This window comes from Pholcus phalangioides, unplaced genomic scaffold (assembly GCF_987345545.1).
Source record: "Pholcus phalangioides strain wild (caught in Gottingen) unplaced genomic scaffold, Ppha-v1.0 ptg000028l_1, whole genome shotgun sequence".
Lineage (NCBI taxonomy): Eukaryota > Metazoa > Arthropoda > Arachnida > Araneae > Pholcidae > Pholcus > Pholcus phalangioides.
In genome coordinates, this window is record NW_028301618.1 from 7,949,171 (window position 1) to 7,973,489 (window position 24,319).

The window sequence follows — 24,319 nt, forward strand, 5'->3', positions numbered from 1 at the left end:
GTCTGACTGTATAAACTGTTAAACTCCTATGTAACAGTACTCGAGGAACAGGAGAAACACACGTTGTTATAGATGGAAAATATTAACACTATGAAAATCGCACTGGAATCAGAGTAATATTGTTACATAGGGGATAATCACTATAGAGGCATTTCACTGTGCTCGCTCGCCGCATTGTGATATTAAAAAAGCACACATGTGCTCTGTATTTGTATGTATAATTAACATATTTTAAGACTGTATGATTTTTACTATTGTTGCGCCAATAAATTATCGGAAAAAAGGATTGCTTATGAAATTAAACTTCATATATATATTTTTTTCTCAACGTGCATCCACACAAATATTTTTTATACGCACACACACATGCACACTTTGTAATCGTACACTTGAACCCCTCGATATACTCCAATTTGTGAATAGATAGACTGCAAAAGATTAAAATTCAGAATTTAAAAGAAATCCAAGAGTTTTTTGTTATTTGAAATACTTAATTAACGCTTATCTGGATCATTGTTTTTTGAATGTTTTTCTCCTGTACGCCTAGCTCCTCGTCCAAGACCAGCCTCCTTTTAACTTACTAAATTAATTTTCTTACTTTTGCTATCATTTTACTTGATTTTTCACTCATGGTCCCCCTTAGAATCTCAAGTATCTTGAGAGAGAGAGAGAGAGCTACATAGCCCAATGTTCGAAAACATTGATCTAGATGACCTGAGCTTGAAGAATTTACGAACACTCGTTCGAATACATGCACTCTGTCATGGGAATCATGAAATTGTTGCAACATGTAATCATAGGCGGAGATAGACTTGGAAGTCTGGAGCCATGGCCATTATTGCTGGGAGGGGGATGATGTCAATTCATATACATATATTACATTAGATCAGTCGACTTCACCTTTGACACTGCCCCCCCCCCCAACCCCGGTATCTCCACCCATGCATGTAATCCAGCCTTGGTAATGCTTTAAACAAATAATCTTCAAGACAATATCAAACAAATTTTTATAATTAACAATTTATTCATAAATAAATGCATGGCATATATACACATACATGATGAACATGATAGTTATTGCAGTCTTTGAATTCAACAGATTCGCTCATTTACAAAATAATGATAATAATGGAAAAAGAAAAGAATTTCACCGGTAACAACTATTCCCAAGACGCACCCAAAAGCTGTCCTATAGCAATATGCTCTTGGCAGGGGGGACGAAGATGCTATTCATACATAAATGGTGCTCCAAACCCTTTGTTTTCCTACTGTGAATTGATATGTGGCTCCAAAAAATCCTCTTCCCCCTCCAAAGCCAACACTTGATCGATCATTTTCACATTGGCTAGTTCAATGAAGTACTTGATCGTATCCTCATCAGTTCACTTAAAAGAAAGTATCCCCCCAATCGTTCACTCAAAATATGATCAAGGGGACTTGATCATGTTCTTATTTGTTCATTCGGAGCTAGTTGTAGTCTGCCATTGGTTTGCTCATAGGAAGGATATGGATTTTATCCTCATTGGCTCATTCAAAAGGACATTTTTTTTTGTATCCCAATGGGTTCACTCTGGAAAAAGAGTTGATTATATCCTCTCATTATACACCAAATGCAGCCTAAACTTTCCACTTTTCACAGACGCCCAACAGTCAGTTTGTAAGCGCACATAAAGACATAACGGTTAAATGCTGGTTTGTCTAATCGTTCATTCAAAGAAAGGACCTGATCTCGTATCCACTTGTTTGCTCACTCAGAGGGAGGACATGATCGCATCATCTCGCTTGGAACTAGAGATGATTCTGAGTTCTTTCAGAGAAAGAATGATTGGCTCACTCGAAAAATAGTTGCTCATATCCCCAGGGCCGCAACTAGGGGGGGAGGGAGCAGGCGGGTTTCATGCCCCGGGCGCTATACCCGAGGGAGTGCAAATTTCATTCTGAAACCTCTCCTTCCACATTACAAGGGGGCGTCAAAATGTACGCGTGACCAAGCATCTAGTTGCGGCCCTGCATATCCTCATTCACTCATTGCATCCTCCCATTGGCTCACTCGGAAAAAAAGGACTTTATAGTATCTCGCTCGGAAAATAGTTTCTCATAATGAGGAAGAACTTGACATTATTCTTTCATAGGTTCACTCGGAAAAGAAAGTTGGTCTTATCTTCATTGGTTCATTCAAAGATCCCCTCCCTAACAGGCTCTCAGGAAAATAGGACTAGGTTGTATTCTCATTGGTTTATTTAGAGAAAGCACTTGATCGCATTCTCCCGAAAAACTTTCTTGTTCCAGTGGGCTCCACAGTAAAAAAGCTTGATCGCATTCTAACAAAAAAATCTTTTCTTATCTGGGCTCAATCGATGAAAGGACTTGATCGGGTCCTACAAAAAAACCTTATCCAAATAGGATCAATCGATAAAAGGACTTGATCCTTCCATTGGTTCTTTCGGAGGAAGAGCTCTATCCTATTTTCATTGTTTTACTCAAAGGAAAGACTTACGCCCCCCCCCCCTCGTTTTGATTTCTTCATTCCTTGAAAGGACTCGATCTGTCCATTTGCTTAATTGGATGAAAGACTTGACTGTATCCACATTTTCTATCACAGGTAGGACATATCCCTCCATTGCCTGAGATCAGAGGAAGGACTCTGTATGATTGGCTGGATTCAAACCACCCCCACCCCTCCCCGTCATATTTACAAAAACAATGTAAATTCCAAAACACCCAATCGCCAAAATGTCATTTAAGTAATGCTATACTGTACATAACATGAGTTATAACGTATGTCTGGTATGTGTATATACATATTTACAGGCGCACAAACATTGATGGGAAGAGGATGTACCAAACGATGTCGAATCTCACATGGTGTTCAGGCACGCACTCCTGCATTCTGGCAGGACCCTTGGTTGTTGGATTCCTGCTGAGTTCCACTCTGGCCTTGAGTCGACTGCCTGTAACGACAATAGAAAAGGCATAAATTTTTTAGGGCTGGATCCAGCTAATCTGGTAGAAAGACTGAGGGACCCCCTGAAAGTTGTGGGACCCCCATTTACTTACCATCTGGAGCATTCTCCTAAAGTAATGGTGTTAAACCTTTAGGGGGGAGTGTATGGGCAAGAGTAAGAGATCTACAACAACGATGAAGGTCAGTTATGTGGTCTGTAGATGTGCCGCTTGCTGAAAGATTATCTAGTTACAGCCCTCGGTAGATAATCAGTTATCTAGCCCTAACAACACCCCAACCTTTAAGTATCTAGGGGCACACTTGTAAATTTTTAGCTGAGCAGTGGGCACCATTGTCGAATAGCTTTTTTATCACAAATACAAGGCTACAACAGGTGAAATTCCCAAGGAGGTGGCTGAGAAAAATATGCCCATAACAAATATGGTTGTCATATATTTCTAAAATACAGCAACCAACTCCCAATTAAAAGTGCTATTATAAAAACTAGAAACAATATATATATATGCACATATAATAAAACATACAATGTATTTATGGTTGTCTTATTGTAAGTATGTATGGATAGCGTCCCGATTTACCCCAACATGTTTCTAGTACTTTTTTTAAACGTGTCAATTGTGTTAGAATTTACTACCCTGGGGTAAGCTATTCCATTTATTAACTATTAGAGAAAAATTCCCTGCAACACCATAACGTAGAACCTTTTTTCCAGCCACCTCGTTGGGCATTTTGCTTGTTGTGGCATTGTAATTGCCCCTTACCAATCGGTGTTGGTGTCCCCTTGTAAAAGCAGTAGATTGACAGCGTATTTTGATCATATCTCCCCAACACCTGCGTTGTCCTATGTAAACATATCCAAAAAATGAGTCTTTTCATAACTCAAGAACCGTGTGCCAATAAGGACACGTAGCTCTTCTCTGCACCCCCTTCAACCAAGTCTATGTCCCTCTGTAGGTATCATCTCCAAAACCTTGCAGCATACTCCAGTCCAAGACGAACTAAGCCTTGGAAGAGCAGAAGAATGGCTTTAGAAGAAAGCGAAGAAATATTTTTTGATCACCACTGAACATGTTCATAAAGCCTAAGCCGCTTGCCAAAGAGAATTCCCAAATCTGTGACCCTAGTTGCATCCGGGATAGTGACACCATTCGACTCATAAGAGAAACGTGGGTTGTTCGAACCAAAATAGGCGACCATGCACTTGTCAACGTTAAACATCATGCTTCATTCATTTGCCCATACTCCAACCCTGTTTAAGTTTGTCTGCAAAACAATGTAGCCATTTCATTGCCCACTTTGGGAAACAATGGTCTGGAGCAACTCCCTATCGCTTTGATTTCCGACTACCCCCTTTAGCTTCACGTCATCTGCGAATTAGCTAATAATCCCATCGATACCCTGACCGAGTTTATTGATAAAAAATGAAAAAAGTATGGGGCCAAGGACACTTCCTTGAGGAACTTCACTTGTGATGCCTGTCCAACCATAGAATTCCTCGCTCACCATAACCTATGTCTTAACCATGATTCTATCCTATTGAGGGGTAAATTTTTCCATTTTCTAATTTTTCATATTTTTATAAGTAGGATACATTTTTTCAGACCCGTAAAATACGGGATGATCCAATGCACTTACACAATAAGTCACTCCTCTAGCACATTGCCTTGAGTCCACCTGTCTCCGCCATAACCCGTTATGACCTATCTCTTAACCACGATTCCATCCAATTCAACAAGTTGCCCCCAATCTCATGTAAACGCTTCAAGAGTTTACCATGTTGGACCCGATCGAATGCCTTCTGGAAATTAAGATAAACAACATCTACATTTTTGCCCTTACCCAAAGCCTTAGTCACTTGATCAATACATTATTCTAGTCTATCCACTTCACCAGTTGCTTTTGATAATTTCCAAAATTTTCGAGAGGGAGCTCGTCAAACTCACTAAGCGATAATTGGACATAGCCTCTTTACTACCCTTTTCAAACATCGGAACAACATTAGCAAGTTTCCAATCCCTTGGGACGATTCCCTCAGCAACACTACTCCTGTAAATCTGTGCGACTGGTCCCAACAATTCATTAGCACATTCCCTGAGGACCCTGGGATAGATATCTGGTCCTAGTGCTTTGCTTGCACATACATTTCTTAGAAGATTTAGGACTTCCACTTGAATATCGTTGAGAATTTTATTACCCCATGCAACACCCGTACATTGAATATCATTATCTCTATCAAAAACCGACGCGAAAAAGTCTTTGAAAGCACTGACCATGAAATTGTAGTTTGATATTCATTCTCGGGTGCCAAAGCAAACCTGGCGTGCATCAGGGGGTTCGTGGACACGAGGATTGGGGGAACCCCGTTTTTAGAGGGTCGCAAAGCTATTTTCGCACCGGACCATTAAATACTTACCCTTATAGCGGCAATACGGAAATATCTCGTCAAACCTGATCTGATTTATCAGCCGGGGAAGGACCACCCTCCCAGGCGCTTTTGGTCACACAGTAATATCTCGAGTATTTAACATGCTTTTATTTCCAATGTGGCAGTGATAACGCGGATCAGGAAAATTTCAAAAACCGCTTCAGCGGCGCTACATAAAGCGTTTGTTCTGGCTGACGGAGTATCTAATTACAAAACACCCTCAGAAATCTACATAAAAACTGAACCCGGGTACCCACGGGCGCCGAAACGCTTCCGACGCCCCGTTCGGCAGAACTTGGTTTACCTCGACCTTCCCAGCCGTGATATTTCGAAAAATGCATTCACTCATTGCTGATTTCGAAAGGCAGATGGCAACACCTACTTACAGAAACAAAAATGTGCTGCTCTCTTTCACCCGAGATGGCACTTTCACATGAGGGTGGCCCAAAAAATTGCGATTCAAAGATGTTAGGCCATCTCGTGCCGCAACTAGGTGTCCTTGTTCGAGTAAGCCTGCCCCTTCCCCCACAATTTGATGATAAATAATTGCTATTTAAAATCATCAGAGGCAACCTCATGTATCAAAAGGTGCCTGGGTGAGCCGCATACGTTCAGATGGCCCTAGCAGCTCGTGCCCATAGACGGAGACAGACTTGAAAGTCTGGGGCCCGTGATGATGTCAGTTCATATATAGGGTGATTCAGAAAAGATGGGAAAAACATTAAGAGGTGATATTACACACCAATACAAACAATGCATGGTCTATAACCATGCGCGGAGATACGGGAGGGCGTGGGGAGGCATTGCCCCCACCCCTAGCGTCAAAGGTGTAGTAGACTGATCTAATGTATATATGAATTGCCATCATCATCGTGCCCCCCAGACTTCCAAGTCTATCTCCGCCTAAGTCTATCGAAACGTGCGTTTACGTTTCACGTTAAAGGTTGCTCTGCAAACGTTGAAACGGCATTTCTGTAGGAATTTATCGGAAGATAAAGAACACCGGGGGGGGGGGGGGGGACATGCAAATGTAACCTGGGGAAGAAGAAACCGCGTGCATTCGTTCTGGCAGTCCTTGCATCAAATCGGGAAGCAAAAAATATCCCGTTTCGCACAGCTGCCGATGCAAGCGCGCAAATGTTTTCGGATTGGAAAAACGCTCACCGTAAACTCATGCTGCCTCTGTGGTACTTCGGTTTGCAGCTCCCTAAAGGGGCCGTTCAAGTATTATGTCATCATCGATGGGATTTCCGATTTGATGACAAGGGGGGAGGGTTTGGATAATGCTTACGTCAGCAACCACCCTTTATGAAAATATGAGAGGATTCAGGGGGGCAGAGCTGATGACGAAATTTTGCTGACAAGGGGAGGGGGTCAAAAATGGCTAAAAATTTGCTTACGTAATACTTGAACGGCCCCAAATGAAATGTCTGTCTGCTTTTTCAGCTAAAGTGCGCCATTATCCCGTACGTTATAACTGTAATAACTCTTGGAACGGTTGCACGCTGGAATAACTTGACAGGGTTGGTATCCGCGTCTTTTATTCACTGTAACGCAAATTTTCATACGGTTTCTTCTTCCCCAGGTTACATTTGCACCCATGGTGTTATATGTATAAATGGATAAATTTCAACAGGAATGCCGTTTTAACGCCCCAGTAGCACAACGATATAGTACAATATCTGGACCATATTGTTATACTATATCGAAATGTCAGAGGAATATCAGATGTCATAACTATATGACATAGAACGATCTTGCCCTACATGGTGCAAATTATTTATGGTATTAATTGATCAAGTCTTTAATTTTTCAGTCGAATATGTATTTTTGGTTCCATGTGAATAATCTCTACTTTGAAGGACAACAACTTGGGACAATAAATTATTTTAATATAGTTTGAAAAACAGATCTATATCGTGCACCTGACAAAGATATATATCAGATTCTCAATATAGATCTATCAAAGGAGACATAGCTCTATATCAGATTTTTGATATAGACCTGATATAGATCTATCAAAGGAGACATAGCTCTATATCCTGAACATGACATAGATCTATCAAAGGAGACAAAGCTCTATATCATGAACCTGACAAAGATATATATCAGATACTGATAGTTGTATATCAACATATCGTGTGCATTTACATAAAAATATTGCCTTCAAATAAAAATTTGGAGAAAATTTGAAGTCGAGCGTACAATTTTTTGTTTGAATTGAAATTAAAAACGTTTGAATGAATAATTTTTCATATGAAATTTTGATTTTAATAGGATTAATTATGTTGATACATCAAAATCATTTCGTCAGTTATAATTGAATCCTTACTGTGTATGTTTTACATCGTAGATGTTGGTATTTTAGGAGGAGCGAGAACTTATCCACCGTAACACTTTAATTCCCACTTTATAATTGCACATATTTTTTAATTTAGAAAAATTTGCTCTTGTTTTTGTTGTATATATGTGTGTGTGTTTTTCTTAAAATTATTTGTTTTTCATTTTTTACTATACTTTGAGAGTTTTAACTTCGTGTTGCATTTTTTTTTGTTTTATTAGCATAAATCAATAATTTTAAATAAATAGTTAATATACTACACAATACATTAATTTGTTTCTTGTGTTTTTTGTATTATATATAATTTCCTTAATTATAATATAATTTTTCAATAATCTGCCTCAAAATGATAAATATGTCTCGCAATTTCTATGCATACATGAAAATTAATAAATTTGATTGAAAATACAAGTAAAAAAACCATTACTTGTAAATTAATCTTATAATAACAACATGTATCCAGTGCGGTAGTGGTGGGTTGGTAATGTACGGAGTTACAGATGGGAAGAGTTCAAACCCACTCACCTACAGAAAAATGCACTTTCCGATATAGATCTATTTATCCCTGACTATGTCTTTTTTAGCCAGAACGATATCGTGGCCCGATATAGATCTATATTGGAAACTGAAATTTTGCGATATAGATCTATATCTTTGTGCTACTTGGGCGTTTGCCGAGCGGCCGTTTCATGTCGGACCATGCATTCTTTGATGACAATTGTTTGCATTGGTGTGTACTATCTTCCCATCTTTTCTGAATAACCCTGTATACTCAAATGCATTATATCAGTCGGTTTTACCTTTGACGCTGGGGGGGGGGGGGGGAGCGTATTTCCGCCCATGCTCGAGCTACGACGACTTTTATTTAACTTTAGTTGCCATCGGGATCCGGACCGTTCGCCCCTAAAATTGAGCCTGCCCTGACCATGTGCGTGAGTATGTTATTAACTATGATTGAGTGAATGATCAAGCTAGTGACCTTATGAGTGACTACACTTACTTAGTCTCTCATATGGTCACTCGCTTGGTCCCTGATATAGTCATTCACTCCCATGGTCAGGGCAGGTGAAATTTCCGTAAAACGCGCTTACCATCCCAAAAACAATTTTTCCTTTGGAAAACATGAGCTGTGTGGTACACGTTTGCTTAGGGTTACCGGATTCGGAAACTGAGAAAAGAGGACTCCAGCGCACTTGGTCGCGTCACTTTTCCTAATTTTTACTATAGATGGCGCCACTATTGCTACAAAAAAATCCTTAAGAACTTTATAGTCCATCATTTTCTATATTTCTGAATGGAAGAGGTAACGTTTCCCTCCCTCTAGGGTGTCTTAAGGGGGTTGGTGCCAAAATTTCCAGCATCAGAGGCCCTGGCCACAGTGATTTTTCAGGGGGGGGGGGCGTCCCTCCTATACTCACTGTTAAAACTTTGACAAGATACCGTTTTCATTGGCCACTTTCTGCACTTAAGGCTCCCGGACCGTTCGCGGCTGGGACTCATGCATTAAGATGGCACGGCCCTGTCTCTCCACTTCAGTATACGGCTTTAGCTGATGGGGAGCAAACAGCGGTGCTCTCAAAATGGATGTTGCGGTTTTTTTCTTTCAGAGCTGTTTTTTCGGAGTCTTATTCGTATTATCCTGAAAAAAGTTGAGCCGGGGCCTTCATGATGTTCGTTTTCCCTCTAACCCTAGAAGAAACAATGGCGTCGTAACGCATGGACCCACCCGGACAAGTGCGAAGATTTGTTTGGATGAAACAACACACACAAACACTCGTGTCAATGAAGGGATACACGTTTCAGAGAATGAGAAAAATGTTCTCCAGAAAGAAAAAAATCCAGAAACCTGAAAATGGTGACAAAAAATGGCGGATTTTCTAAAACGTAAGGAGGACGTCTCTTTTAAACTTACGTTTGCGAAACTTATTAGCTCATGTACGTGACTTCCGTGCACGTTGTGCGTTCGATACGTGCTACTACTACTTCTAAACCACACATGTACCTCGTCCATATTCCTCTGCCGAACCTCTAACGAATTGGTACATGCGGGAATGTACGTGTAGTGAAACCTGACGTAAACTTTGTTTCTGTGTAATGCTTGTTATGTGTAGTGCTGCCATCTGCCACCAGTTTTTCTAACTATGAGTGAAGTGTAATGATTGAATAATTAACCGTTGTAGGACTGTTGCTCTCTGTGGCGAGACTTTTTAATGGGGAGATCAGCTCGCAGTTGCGCCTTGAAGTTGGGAACCACAGGAAAGCTCGATACGTGCTGCCATCTGTCTTCAAAATCGGTAAGCTGAAAAACCTCGCGAATTCAGAGAATATACAGTATTTCTGAACGCAGTCCAACGTCACGCCGCCCACGGCATAGCTGGCTAGTCGCAGACGCAGATTTTCCAATGAGTATCAATTGACCACAAACCCCCCCCAACAAAGGAGTCATAAAGAAAAGTATTTTTGCTTCACGTAACTAGGGTTACCAGACGTGCTCCTCTTTGATGTCATTTCAAGCGTCCTCCTTACGTTTCGGAAAACTCACCCTTTTGTCCTCCTTTTCAGTTTCGGGAATTTTTTTTTCCTCTCTTCATTAGCGTGTGCGTGTTTTTCCCACCCATTTTTACACGCTTTGACAACAATCGTCGTCGAAATTACCAGGGTACAAGAACCCAAGTTGTCTCGAAGCAGGACAGATGCTATTCTAACCACGGCCCAGGATAACATGAAAAAGACAGTCCGAAAAACAACTCTGGAAAAAAACCACCTGAGCATCGAGCTTATATATTACCAGAGGGAGTATGACGTCAGCGGTCTTCGCCTTGGCAGTGCTGAGAACGTCGTCCGCAACATCATTCGCCTGAAGATCACGTGACTCGGTGAAAACGAACGCGATCCTCCGTTATTTTCTTATGGCATAAATAGGAGTTTAAAACAATAAGTGAAAGAGAAATAATTTCAGCACCGATGAGACAATTCCAAAATTAATGAAAGAGATAACTGTGTCCGAGGTTAAATGAAGTGATGTATATAATAATCGAATCAGGTGAAAATGCCATGGAGCTGAAGGAATACAAGTTGTTGGACAAGAGAGCATGTCGAACGATCTGGTTTAGGCGTCTATGTAAATAAATGTGAATATAAATTATTCTCATTCTCGTTGGCTCCAGTGTATACTTAAATCGTAATATGTCTAGGAGGCCAAGCGACGCAATAATTTCAGCATTAATGAAAGATAATTCCAAAATTAATGAAAAAGTAATAATTCAAAAACCAATGAAAAAGTAATAATTGAAAAACCAATGAAAAAGTAATAATTGAAAAACCAATGAAAAAGTAATAATTGAAAAACTAATGAAAAAGTAATAATTGAAAAACTAATGAAATTTCAAAATTAATGAAAGTGATGGTTCCAAAATTAATGAAAGTGATGATTCCAAAATTAATGAAAGTGATGATTCCAAAATTAATGAAAGTGATGATTCCAAAATTAATGAAAGTGATGGTTCCAAAATTAATGAAAGTGATGATTCCAAAATTAATGAAAGTGATATTTCCAAAACTAATGAAAGTGATGATTCCAAAATTAATGAAAGTGATATTTCCAAAACTAATGAAAGTGATGATTCCAAAATTAATGAAAGTGATAATTTCAGCATTGACGAAAGTGACAATTCCAAAATTATCGAAAGAAAAATTCTAGAATTAATGAGAGATCATTTAGTTCCAAAATAAATGAAGGATAATTCCAGAATAAATGAAAGATAATTCCAAAATAAATGAAGGATAATTCCAGAATAAATGAAAGATAATTCCAAAATAAATGAAGGATAATTCCAGAATAAATGAAAGATAATTCCAAAATAAATGAAGGATAATTCCAGAATAAATGAAAGATAATTCCAGAATAAATGAAGGATAATTCCAAAATAAATGAAAGATAATTCCAGAATAAATGAAAGATAATTCCAAAATAAATGAAAGATAATTCCAAAATAAATGAAGGATAATTCCAGAATAAATGAAAGATAATTCTAAAATTATTGAAGGAAAATTTCTCCGACGACGTCACTTTCGAGCCTCCGGGAAGCAATCATTTTTATGGCTTCCAATACAAAGGCCATAATGAACTAAGGAATAAATGACGAGACGGGAGAACACAATCTAGCCAACAACAGGGAATGTTCAGACATTTCGTAATGGATAGCGAAGGAAGGCGTCAAAAAATGCTAGAGGGCGAATAGACAAGAGATTGTCCCTCATACTGAACCACTCCCCACCGAACGTCTTCCTTTGAAATTTCCGACCAAGTAACGGGATCTTTTATTGTCTTTTACCTTATAATTATCTGACCCTGCGTCTGGTTCCAGACGTCGTGGGAGACGGGCTCAAGTAAAGCTACCACCTTCGGGCAAAGTAATAAAACTGACCAGACTGTGTTAACAATTCATTATAAGCGAGGGGAGACGGGTCGTCATTTGTTCTGCTTCTTTTAGCTGTTCAGTTGGAAAGAATTATCGTGGTAGCTGGTTTTTTTTTTTTTTTTTTTTGCTGCTATAGTGGCGCCATCTTTTGTGGAAATTTGGATAAGTGTCAACCAATTGTGCGCACGCAAGCGTTTTCCTCCTCAGTTTCCGAGTCTGGTAACCCTAAATAAAATGTAACAATGACAAGGTTGTTGGCCGAAGAAATCCTCGCCATGCCTCAGGCAAAGGCCACTGTGCAATAAAACCGATGCGAGCAAATTTCTATTATAAGCGATGGGAGATGGATCGGTAAAGTAGAACTTCTCCTACCGGTCAGCTTTCTTTTACGGCCAAATAATAATTTCCCAGTGCAGAATAAAAGTACGCTTCCCCCCCCCCCCCCCGGTCTTCTTTTGCAGACGAATTTTTTCGTTCCAACCAGTATCCGCAAAAGACAGGTTTTACTGCATTTGTTGTTTTTTTCTGTCTGCGGTGTCCAATTTTGGTTAGTACTGTGGCGCCATCTGTTGCGGAAATTGGAAAAAGAGTGACGTTACCAAGGGTTCGTAGGCAGGGGTCCTCTTTTCTCACAGGTTTCGGATCTATTAACCCTACACCCACCATCTTTCGGCTTCGAATGGCATTTCGAGGTGCTGCCATCTAGTTTGCGCGAAAGGAAACATAAAGCAGACTACACGTGAAAATTTTTTTCTCCTTTAAATAACAGCGGAGACGGTGGCATCTGACGCGATGGCACTCACATATACATATATAACTAGAGCAGTGATTCCCAACGTGGGCGTTAACACCCCCTGGGGGTGATGGAATGTTCCAGGGGGCCGGTAGAAGCTACGGGTATAGGATCCCTATGGGTTAGGAGGCGATGCCAGAAAAACATTTCTGCAGAAGGGGGCGATGGGACAAAAAAAGGTTGGGAAAACTATGAACTAAAGCTTTTCTAGAAATGCCATCTCTCTGAAGGCAAACGAACTCCCATAGCATTCAATGCAAAGATATCACGATCGATTAATGTTCTCCCAGAGACGAAGAGGTGCGATTTTCGTTATAGGGGTAATGTTCAGCGGCGCCGACATGAAGAAAACATTGGGGGGGGGGGGAGCACTTCAAATGAACTCACCCGTCGCCCCCCCCCCTTCCGCCCCCCAAGTTCCGGCGCCAATGGTGATGTTCCATCTGAAGGCGGATACACGCGTAACAAGTATGTGGGTTCAACGTTTTTGTATAGATACGCATAACTTCCACTTCCGACACCACACGGTATGTGGTGCTCACATGGGGTATATGGTCCACATGCTCACACCAAAACCAGTTCGCAGAATAAGACATGCGATCACTTTCACTGCATTTGTCCCGCTCCCGCCAACAAACAATACCAGAGCGCCCTGAAGCGTGGAAGACTGGTACTGACTTGTACACAGAGGCGTATTTACAGGGGTGGGGGGAAAGCTTAACTGGCCCTGTAGCCCCAGGGTAGCAAGTTCGAAGGGGCGGCAGATTCGAGGAATGAGTAGTCAAGTGCACGGCCCCCCACATCCTAGAGCAGGGCCCCTAGGCTGGGATCTTTTGCGGGCCCTTTATGATGACTTTATAGCGTGAAAAAGCAAAAAAAAACGGTGAAAATCGTCCCGGGCCCCAGGGCTGGAGCCTTGTCAGCCCACCCCTTGTGGGAGCCATGGTCAAGTGAATTGAGAAGAATGGATAAACGGCGACAAGGCCCTAAATTCGCATCTATCTAGAGAGAGAGGGGATCTGGTTAATGAGTGACATAGAGAGTTTAAAAGCATGTGAATGACATAGAGCAGGGACCTTCAATCTTTCTCGAGTCACGAGCGGAGGGTCCATACCAGGGGTTCTTTACCTTTTTCAGTAAAAGTTACCCGACCCCAAAATCAATAACAAGATCAGCTTTGCGACCCGCGGGATTGTTTGCTTGCCCTCGAAAAAAGGGCCGTAAGTGGATTTGTATGTTTTCGTCCACGAAGCCGCTGGGAACCAAGTTTGCGTCGTCGTGACCCATAGCTCAAGAACTCCTGGCTGTGAGTTCCTACGACCCATCATCGGAAGTCCCTGCGAATTTCGGAGATAGTAGGTACGAGTAGGTTCTCGAAAGACCCTGTAGTTTGGGACGGGACAAATAGCTAAAGTGCTCTTGGGTTGTTGTTCACATCCACCAACAGCTATCTCGGAACCCTCTGTTCCATACCCATCATCAAGCGATGAGCACCCCCGTTGCAGCAACTTTGACATACTTTTTACATTGAAATCGGTATCAATTGTAATCCTTGAATGTGTAATTTTTACACCGTGTTTAATTAAAGCGTTGATGAAGTGCTTGCGGCGACTGATCGGTACTTCATTGTTACAACGGCCCTTTACGATTACAGGAAGGCGCCCCTCCCCCACCCCCTGTGAATTTGGCCTCTTAGCGAGACTCACATAAGCTATGCAAAAACCGCAAAGGGACAAACATTCGGGGGGGGGGAGGCGTTTTAAAGTCCGCATTGTACTAACGAAGTACCGAAGAAATCTCTGGACTACAAAAGGTTAACATTTCCCAGAGGAGAGAGAGAGGTACTGATCATCGGCAGGGCCGTCTCTCTCTGTCTCCCCCATCATGGGCCCCCGGGCCAAGTGATTTTTCTGAGGCCCTAACAAGCAAATTCTCGAAAAATTCTACTACTTCTCATTTTTCTGAGGTCCCCCGGGTGAGCCCATGCGTTAAAACAGCACTGATTATCGGCTCGCCCAAGGAGAAGCGACGGATTAACACCTGCCAGCCAAAGGGGGTGCGAGCGATCGATTTGTTTTTTAGAGGCTTGTTGATTGGTTAACATGTACCACACAGAAGAGGCGTCTTACTAACACCTGTCCAGACAAAAAATTGTGATCAACGTCTCCCAGTTTGTTGCAAGCCAGAGGAAAGATGAAAAACACCTTCACCCGAGGAGGAAAGCAGAGATCGGTCGTCCAACCCCCCATCTTTCTTTCAAACCGAGCACTACTATCGATTGATTTATGCCGGAAGTGAATTCTTTTTATAGTGGTGCCATCTGTATTACAAATTCTGAGTCAAGTGCGATGTTTGGATATTTATGTCGTTTGTAGGCCTGTTGCTTTCTGTGGCGAAACTTTTTAACGGGGAGAAATTGGGAAACCAAAAGTTAAACCGACTTCAGCCGACCTCCACTGTGGTGAAAATGGGGTTTGAACCCGGGTCCTCGCGATGCGAGTCCGTCACTCTGACCATTCGACAACCACAGCGGCTTCCAATTGTTGGACCAATGAGTCTGGATCAAATTTTTTACCACTCGTCCAATACCGTAACATAACCTGATCATGCTTTCAGCCAAAAGTCCTCAACATTTTAGCGAGTGCGGGGCCACCTCGTTGATTTCAAAACGTGTCGCGGGCTACTTGGGTGGTCTGGAAATGCACTGCCGAAGTGACTTGGTAATCATGGGCGGATATGCACGGGGGGGAGGGACAGCGTCAATGAAGATTTTTGCAGGGGTGGGAAGTGACTAAGTCCATTTCGGAGCAGCAAAATTCAGGATTCGGAGCAGTTTTGGAGCAGCAAATTCTGGATTTGGAGCAATTTTGGAGCAGCAAATTCTGGATTTGGAGCAATTTTGGAGCAGCAAAATGTGGGATTCGGAGCAGATATTTATAAATTGGAGCAGTGAAATTAACAAGAATATTTTCGTTAACCCTCAACCCTTTTCAAAATAAAACTGCACTGTCTTTTGCTATGAAACATCTCTTCATCGGCTTGTTTTAGGCTTTTGACACCTTGTTTGAAAGAGCGGCTGTCATAAAATTTTTTGCACCCGTCTATTTAGGATGATTTTTGCTTACTGAGGGCACTATTTGCTGCCTTGAACAGCAGCACTTCAAATGAGCTAAAAAAATTTTTGTAAGTTTTTAATTTTTTTGTACTTGGAAAGAAATTGTTGCAAAATGGGAGAAAATTTCGGAAGTATCAACTCGATGTTTGGCGATTCAGCACTCATTATCTGACGAGATTGGCGATCTGACACTCGTTATTTGGCGAGATTGGCGATCTGACACTCGTTATTTGGCGAGATTGGCGATTTAACCCTCGTTATTTGGCGAGATTGGCGATTTAACCCTCGTTATTCGGCAAAGTTTCTAAACTAACATTCGTAATTCGGCGGACATGCGCTTTTTACTCCCGGAATGACAATTTTTTTCACGAAACATCGGGATTTAACACAATGACAATCGACTACAGTAATTTCTGCTGCTTCCAGTGACGACTTTTTTTTTAAACGGAAACACTCGAATTTGCACTTTAAAGCTGAAAGGCCATTGCAAACCATCTTCAGTTCCACGATCACGGACAATATCGGGATTTCGCAATGGAAAGCCCGATCAGGGGCCGATAGTTTAAGTATAGCGGAATAAAACACGCTCTTTTCGTAAAGAAATGTTTCGTGGCTAGCAGGAACAAAAAACTTTTGGCGTCCTTTCCGAAAATCCGGGCATACTGAAGCGAAATTCGCTATTTGGCGCAGAAAAATGCGAAAATACGCTATTGGAGCAGGATGGCGCAAGATATTAGTTTTGGCGCAGTGCGGCGCAATTGGCGCAGAGTTCCCACCCCTGTTTTTGGGTCACGTGATATTTTGCTCTGAGGGACATACAAACCGTATCCAAGGTCACCAATATGGCGACTTCCTCGCCAACTCATGAAGGATTGAAAGAACAAAATACAAATCACAAAGAAATGTTAGAAATGCAATCGGTTTTTTTCCATTTAGATGGACAGGGCTCGTAGGAAGTGCCGTCTTAACGCATGGGCCTACCCGGGCACGGCCTGGGGGCCTCAAGAGAAGAGGGGCCTCACAAAAATGATATTTGGTTGAAATTTTCTATAATTTACCTGGTAGGGCCTCAGAAAAACCACTTGGCCCGGGGGCCCATGTAAGACGGCCCTGCTCCTAGGCTGGGTTATTTTGCGACCCCTCCCCCCGGTCAAAATTTCCACGGGCCCTTCTATAGTTAATTTATAGCGTAAAAAAAGATGAGAATTATCCCGGGCCCCGTCAGCCCCAACCATGCGGAGGCCATGGGGATGGGAGTGGAAACCGGGAGGACGGAGTTCAGTGAAAACAGGAACCCCCCCCCCTCCCTCACGTAAATACAAGCTTGAGAAAGATTTAGTGTTTGAAGAAGATTCGTTTTTATATCTACTCTCACAGAAAATTCTCAAGGTTGCATTCTTATCTCAAATAAGCGACACACGCACGCACAACGGTGTCTGTATTTCTTCTATAAAACTTCCGACGTGATATTACGTCAGAAACATTGGACAGGTTAACTTTCATTTGCATACTTGAGAAGGAATAACTAAAAAGAGCTAAAAAGTAGGGTCCGACAAATTATTTTATATTTAACTAGCTGTAATACCCGGCGCTGCCCGGGTTTTCTTCAATTACTGGGAGGATTGAAAGAAGTGACAAACCATTGCAAAGGCATATACACGTCTGAAACGCATTTCTAGGGAACCACGGTAACCAAAGTGAACGTTCCGAAAGTGATTGTTGGGGGCTCAGAAACCATTGTTGCCCGACAGTTTTTCGCCCATTTCGGGCAGATGTTAACTTTTAAAGTAGCCTATCGTTCAAGTCTGGTCCCGTTTGGTATATATGAGTTACTTACCCCGACCCGGCGAATGTGATTCGCCATACGGGGGTTCCCCTAAGGGAGCACCGTTTGGTATATATGCAAAATTTGAATACGGTCGATCTAAAATTGTAGATTTGCATAGAGAACCCCACTAAGGGCTACCGAGCCCCTCAATATTTCAAAAATCAAGAATTCAATTTTCAAAATTACTGATATGGCGGAAAACCCCATTAAATTCCCGCATTTCTGAAGTAAAATTGGCAATTTTAACATTGATTTCTATGGGGGGGGGGATACCCCGTGCCTCAGGCCCGTAGCCAAAAATTTCGTTCAGGGGAGGGGGGGGGGGAGAACCAAAGTGATAGAACAACAGATTTAGCCATTTCACCCCTTTTTTTCGGTCATTTTCTCACATTTCGGGGGGGGGGGGAGGGGGGCAGATCCCCAAGTCCGCAGCTGTGGTGGTCGAGTGGTTATAATGACGGACTCGCCTCGCGAGGTCCCGAGTTCGAACCCCATCGTCGCCACAGTGGTGGTCGGATGAAGTTGGCTTTCTGTGGTTCCCAACTTGAAGGCGCGAATGCGAGCCGATCTCCCCTTCAAAAAGTCTCGCCACAGAGAGCAACAGACCTACAAATGTAATTCAATCACAACACATCACTCACTTCACGTCTGAAATATAGATGACAGCAGCACTGAAAAGTCAAAACACAACACTACATACCCAGTTACACTTCCGGTACAACTCACTAGGTAGTAAATCGCCCATAGATGGTGATAGACCTGAGTTGTGCTCGGTTTGAAAGAAAGACCAAGTCCCCCCCTCGCTGCGGCCTTGCTGTGCCTGTCCCTCAAAGATCGAGCATAGACATCGAAAACCTCGAAAACCTTACGATGTCTATGCGAAAAGCCTCATGACGGAGCTGGCTGATCTACTGTATGTTTATATACAGGGTGGACATAAAATAACTTCACCGATACACGAGACCCTAGCGGCCGCAAAAATCGACGAGTGCGAATGAATTTCGAGATATAGGTGTTTCCCAATATACGCTCGGGAATGAAAAGTAGAAACAAAAACCGAGATAACGCAGTTGTGGTCACGGCGTTTCGAAAAATTTGAATGGCAACACTCACTTCCATGCATTGTAAAGTGATCTGTGCCGTAAAAAACCACGAATGGCGTTAGAACGGTACCTGTATCACCATAATCACCTGCGTAGGACGCAGAGAAAGAAAGACCTCACCAATAGGCTGGTACCCTAACTCCTCGGAGTGGGAACTCCCTGCGGTAGTAATGTTTCTAAGCGTCTCGCGTCGGCGTTCATGGTGATAATACAGGCACCGTTCTAACGCTATTCGTGGTTTTTTTACTGCGCCGATCACTTTGCAACGCATAAAAGTGTTACGATTCGAGTTTTTCGAAATTTTGTTGCCGTAACCGCGACATCTGGGTTTTAGTTTCTCTACTCATTCTCGAGCGCATAACTGGGAAAACACCTGTATCTCGAAATTCATTGGCATTCGTCGATTTTCGCAGCCGCTAGGGGTTCGAGTGTCGGCGAAGTTATTTTATGACCACCCTCTGTATAGAAATTAATATCATCAACGTGTTTCCACTCCCAAGCCTTCCAAATCTATCTCCGCCTATGCCGAAAATGCGCCACGTGTCATTCAAATGCTCTGAAACCAGGGGCGTCGGAAGTATTTCGAACCTGTGGGTGCTCGTCTTGAGTTCTATGCAGGAAATTTCGATTTCTGAATCAATTCTGTGGGTGCTCGGACCTGTTTTACAAACTTCCGTGGGTGCTGGAGCACCCACAGCACCCCCGGCTCCGACGCCACTGTCTGAAACTGTAAGAGTGGTCCGCAATTAAGTAGTGGTCCTGTAATTAAGTGGTCCGCACACACGGACCACTTAATGAATTTGGTATTGGTAATTTTTATGGGCCACTAGAGTGATTAGACAATTAGTCGCGGGTCGCAAACTAATAAAATGCTTCATGATTTTCGAATTCCTATAAAAACATCGAAAATTTGAAAACGGAAAATCAGGATCATGGGAGCCTACCTACCTCGCAATTTGATACCATTACAACCGCAGGGCCGTTGGCATCCTTGGTGAAAGGGCGCCGATTAGGATGACACCAAAAAATAGTTGTATGAAAAATGATTCAGTTCATTTTTACAAAATTAGATCTGGGCATGGGCGGAGATACGGGGAGGAGGGGGGGGGCAGAAGAGGGCATTGTTCTCACTCTCCCCCAGCGTCAAAGGCGGAATCGACTGATCTAATGTATATGTGTATACATGAACTGACATCATCGTGATCCGCCCCACAGACTTCCAAGTCTATCTCCGCCTATGGGTCTGGGACACATCAGGTGACCACGGGTTGGGCATGTACGCTTTAAACGTTCACGTATACCTCATACAATATGCGACAGACAGAAACTGATGACGATGACAACGGATCGACGAAATTGAAAACATCAACAGATTACATCATCATCTGCTCTGCATTTCAAAAGCGGCATCAGTCAACTTTGTGAATCATCAATCCATGCCTCGAACCGCTGTGGTGATCGAGTGGTCAAAGTGACAGACCCGCATCGCGAGGACCCGAGTTCAAACCCCACCGTCGCCACAGTGGTGGTCGGCTGAAGTTGGTTTTCTGTGGCTCTCGACTTCGAGGAGCGAATACGAGCCGATCTCCCCGTTAAAAAGTCCCGCCATTGAGAATTTGTAACCTAGATGGCACCCCACTACGAATTCATACTATATATTCTCACTCAGACTGTTAGGTACACATACACTTCCGACATAACCCAATCAGTAGTAAATTAGCCGTGGCGGTAGACCGAAGTTGTGCTCTTTGAAAGAAAGTCAGTCTTATACAATGGCGTCGGAGCCGGGGGTGCTCGAGCGCCCACGGAAGTTTGTAAAACAGGTCCGAGCACCCACAGAATTGATTCGGAAATCGAAATTTCCTGCATGGAACTCAAGACGAGCACCCACAGGTTCGAAACACTTCCGACGCCCCTGGTCTTATATCTCATGAACCGTGAGTCATATCAAAATGAAACAAGCCCCATCTATAGTGTGCACGTTAGGAATACAATTTATACTATCCAGAACTTTCTTTGAGAGGGAGGCAAATGGTATTTTGGGGGGAGAGGGAGGTATAACTGACTTAAATAGGATTCCGTATACAGTAGGACCTCCCATATCTGGACACTTCAGGCGAATTATGTTTTTTGCAAACGGGAACTTTCGTGATGTTTTTTCTTTACCTAAATTCTGTTTTGGAATTTTCTAATTCATCGGCCATTTTATTTATTTTTGACTTGAATCATAGGCGGAGATTGACTTGGAAGTCTAGGGGGGGGGGGCACGATGATGATATCTATACATATATACATTAGATCAGTCGACTCCACGTTTGACTCTGGGGGTATCCAGCTCCCCCGTATCTCCGCCCATGACTTGAATACGTCTTTTAAATCGCCTGACGATACCGGGAGACTACGTAAAAACCTTCGTGAGGTAATTCTTTAAACGCTCATAAATCTCAGGAAGTACCTAACGCAAGTCAAAAGCAATGGTATCGTCAAGGTGTAGTACAATGCAAAGGTGCACCCAATGATCACTACGGTTTCGAAATCTCTTCCCGTCTCGGCACTAGCCCTTCGCCCCCCCTGATTCGTAACGAAATGTTTTCCGCTATATCTCGAGCAGTTCACGACGAAAATAGGCGACGTTGGCATCGTTTGTTACATGTTCCAAAGATAAGACCGATGATAACGACACAATTTGATTATGTCAGTTCCTACCACGCGATTCAAGGCACGAAAAAAAACCCCCTAATTCATGTCGAAACTCGTGGCCGTGTCTGTGACACAGCCTACCCCCAATTTTTTTTTTTTGTACCACTTATCATTGTTGTCGTCCACTGCGATTTTCGGGCTTCTGGGAAACAATGATGGCAACTGTGTCCTAATGAATGATTAGTCAGAAAGAAGTAAGCTTGATAACTTTCTTTTTTCGTTTCATTTCACCGCGTCAGTTGAACAGTCAACCTTTTTAGCGTGTTATAGAAGTTTCCCAGCGCTCTGTTATTTCCTATGGTTATTTGGGCAAATTTCCAAACATGCCGAAAACGTAAAGTGATGTCAGGCACATGGCTCCCACATCCTGGAGCAGGACCCCTAATCTGGGATTTTTTACGCCCCCCCCCCCGACCAGACTTCCACGAGCCCTTTTTGCCCCTTTATGATGAATTTATAGCGTGAAAAGCAAAAAAACTGAAAATCGTCCCGGGCCCCAGGGCTGGAGCCTTGTCAGCCCACTCCTTGTGGGCGCTATGGTCAGGCACGTGGTGCAAACGGAAACCTGATGCTTTATGCATACGTGAGGAAAAAAAAAACTAAAACGCGCTACACCACTACGAATATTGACATGGAATCGGAAAAAATACCGTTTACGATCTTCAGAAACTACTACTACTACTAAACCAGATATGCACCTCGTCCATATTCCTCTGCGGAACTTCTAACGAATTGGTTACATGTTGGAATGTGTGTACGTATAGTGAACCTTCCGTGAAGTTTGTTTCTGTGTAGTGCTGCCATCTGCAATCAATTTTTTAAACTGTGAGGTTTTTCTCAACTCATACGGAGTGAAGTGCAAAGAATGAATAATGGTAACGTTGTAGGCACGTTGTTCTCTGCGGCGAGACTTTTTAACGGGGAGATCGGCTCGCATTCGCGCCTCGAAGTTGGGATCACCACAGTGATCTTCAGAAACTAAAAAGAAAAATATTCTTTTAGCTTCTTTTTTTTTTTTGGATCCGAGCAGTGACTACTACTTAACCGTACATGCACCTCGTACACATTCCTCTACGGAATTCCTAACGAATCGGCACATGCCGGAGAATGCGTGTTCTGAGTATATATGTGTGGCCCTAACGTATTTATGTTGTCGAGTTGAGCTTGCCATCGGTTCGTGCAGCCATCTATCGTCCATTTTTCGAAATGGGAATGCTTGAATTTTTTCATGTTATGTTAGTATCGTGTTGTTGGTCTGCCCGCTCTCTGCGGAAAGACTTTTTCAAATGGGAGACCGGTTCGCATTCGCGCCTCGGGGGTACTACTAGACTACTGAACCAGACATGCACCTCGAAGCAACCGCAGAAAACAAACTTTGGTGCCGACCAGCACTGTGCGGTCAGCGGGGTTCGAACCTGGATCCGTGGGACGAAAGTCCAGCACGATGCCCACACGATCGCACAGGGGCTCTCAGTAATGACTGCAAAGAAGTTTTAGAAATAAAGGATTTTTTTTTCTATGCATAACTAGTAATGGTATGTAAATTAGAAGTTGTGTGGTTTTAATTACCTGTTACTATACGCATACACAGGGTGTACCTGTAAGCAAGGGCGTAGCGAGGGGGGGAGGGACTTGGGGGGTCTGGTCCTCCCCCGAAATGTGAGAAAATGACCGAAAAAAGGGAAAAAGATGGCCAAATCCATTGTTCTGTCACTTTGGTCCCCCCCCCCACAGAACAAAATTTCTGGCTACGCCCCTGCCTGTAAGTGCTAGCACGGCTTTCACCTCATCAACCGTCCGTCGTAGAGGTATGATCATAATTTTAAAAAATGCTCAAAAGGTGTTCAGAAAATAAAGTTAAAGAAATTAAAGCGTTCGCAAAATAAAGGGGAAGTGCAACCAATTAACATAACTTGATGTGGTCAGCAGCGCCTATATAAAACAATAGGAAGCTGTTAATGCACATAAATTAGTGAAAAAAATGTAATGTGAGCATTCACAATTGGTTGTTGTACTTGTACGGTGTTGTGAACGACGAATTAATCCTTTTTGAGCCGTTCGAACCAGGCCACCGGGAGTCTTTTTTTCAGCGAGCACAAAGGAAGTTGGTGTCTACAAAAAAACATTAGTACTACTCTGGGGGGTCTTATCTCAGGGCTTTCCACTGTGGCTGTCTCCTCAGCCTATATCCCCTAGGGAGACAGAGCAGGAGTCACAGTCTGGTGGTCTTACCTTAGGTCGAGCAAATACTGGAGCAACTACGAGGTACGAGAGTGCATAATAAAGACTAAAGACGAAAACATTTGTATTGTTTTGTTCTACACTGCACATACTCGAGGAGTGAGACAGAAGCCAACAAGGTGCGTGACTTGAACAATCCTGTTTGTTTTAGCCTCGATCTGCTTATTTTTGCTATCCGCTGATTGGTTCATTTCTCCTTTTTTTTCTTTCCCTCTTCTGTGGAGGGATCAGCACATCCTTACATTTCAGAACCCCTCCGGCCATTTTCTTTAACCTCTTCCTTGTTTACTATGTGCCCTATCTCTTTCTCCACTCCATGCATTTTTTTTATTCCTCGTCGCAATTCTTGGAACTCGTAGCTCCTCGCTCCACTATGAGCATTATATG

At 42.7% G+C, this 24,319-nt stretch overlaps 1 protein-coding gene across 1 annotated transcript in view; it reads right to left on the reverse strand.

The window, feature by feature from the left end:
* Positions 1-1,009: 1,009 nt before the first annotated feature.
* CycC (cyclin C) overlaps positions 1,010-24,319 on the reverse strand; it is a 61,344-nt gene continuing 38,034 nt past the window's right edge. The window contains exon 11 of the mRNA XM_089252296.1: positions 1,010-2,951. Within this exon, the coding sequence (XP_089108422.1) occupies positions 2,870-2,951 (82 nt within the window). The 3' untranslated portion in view covers positions 1,010-2,869. The remainder of the gene's footprint in view (positions 2,952-24,319) is intronic.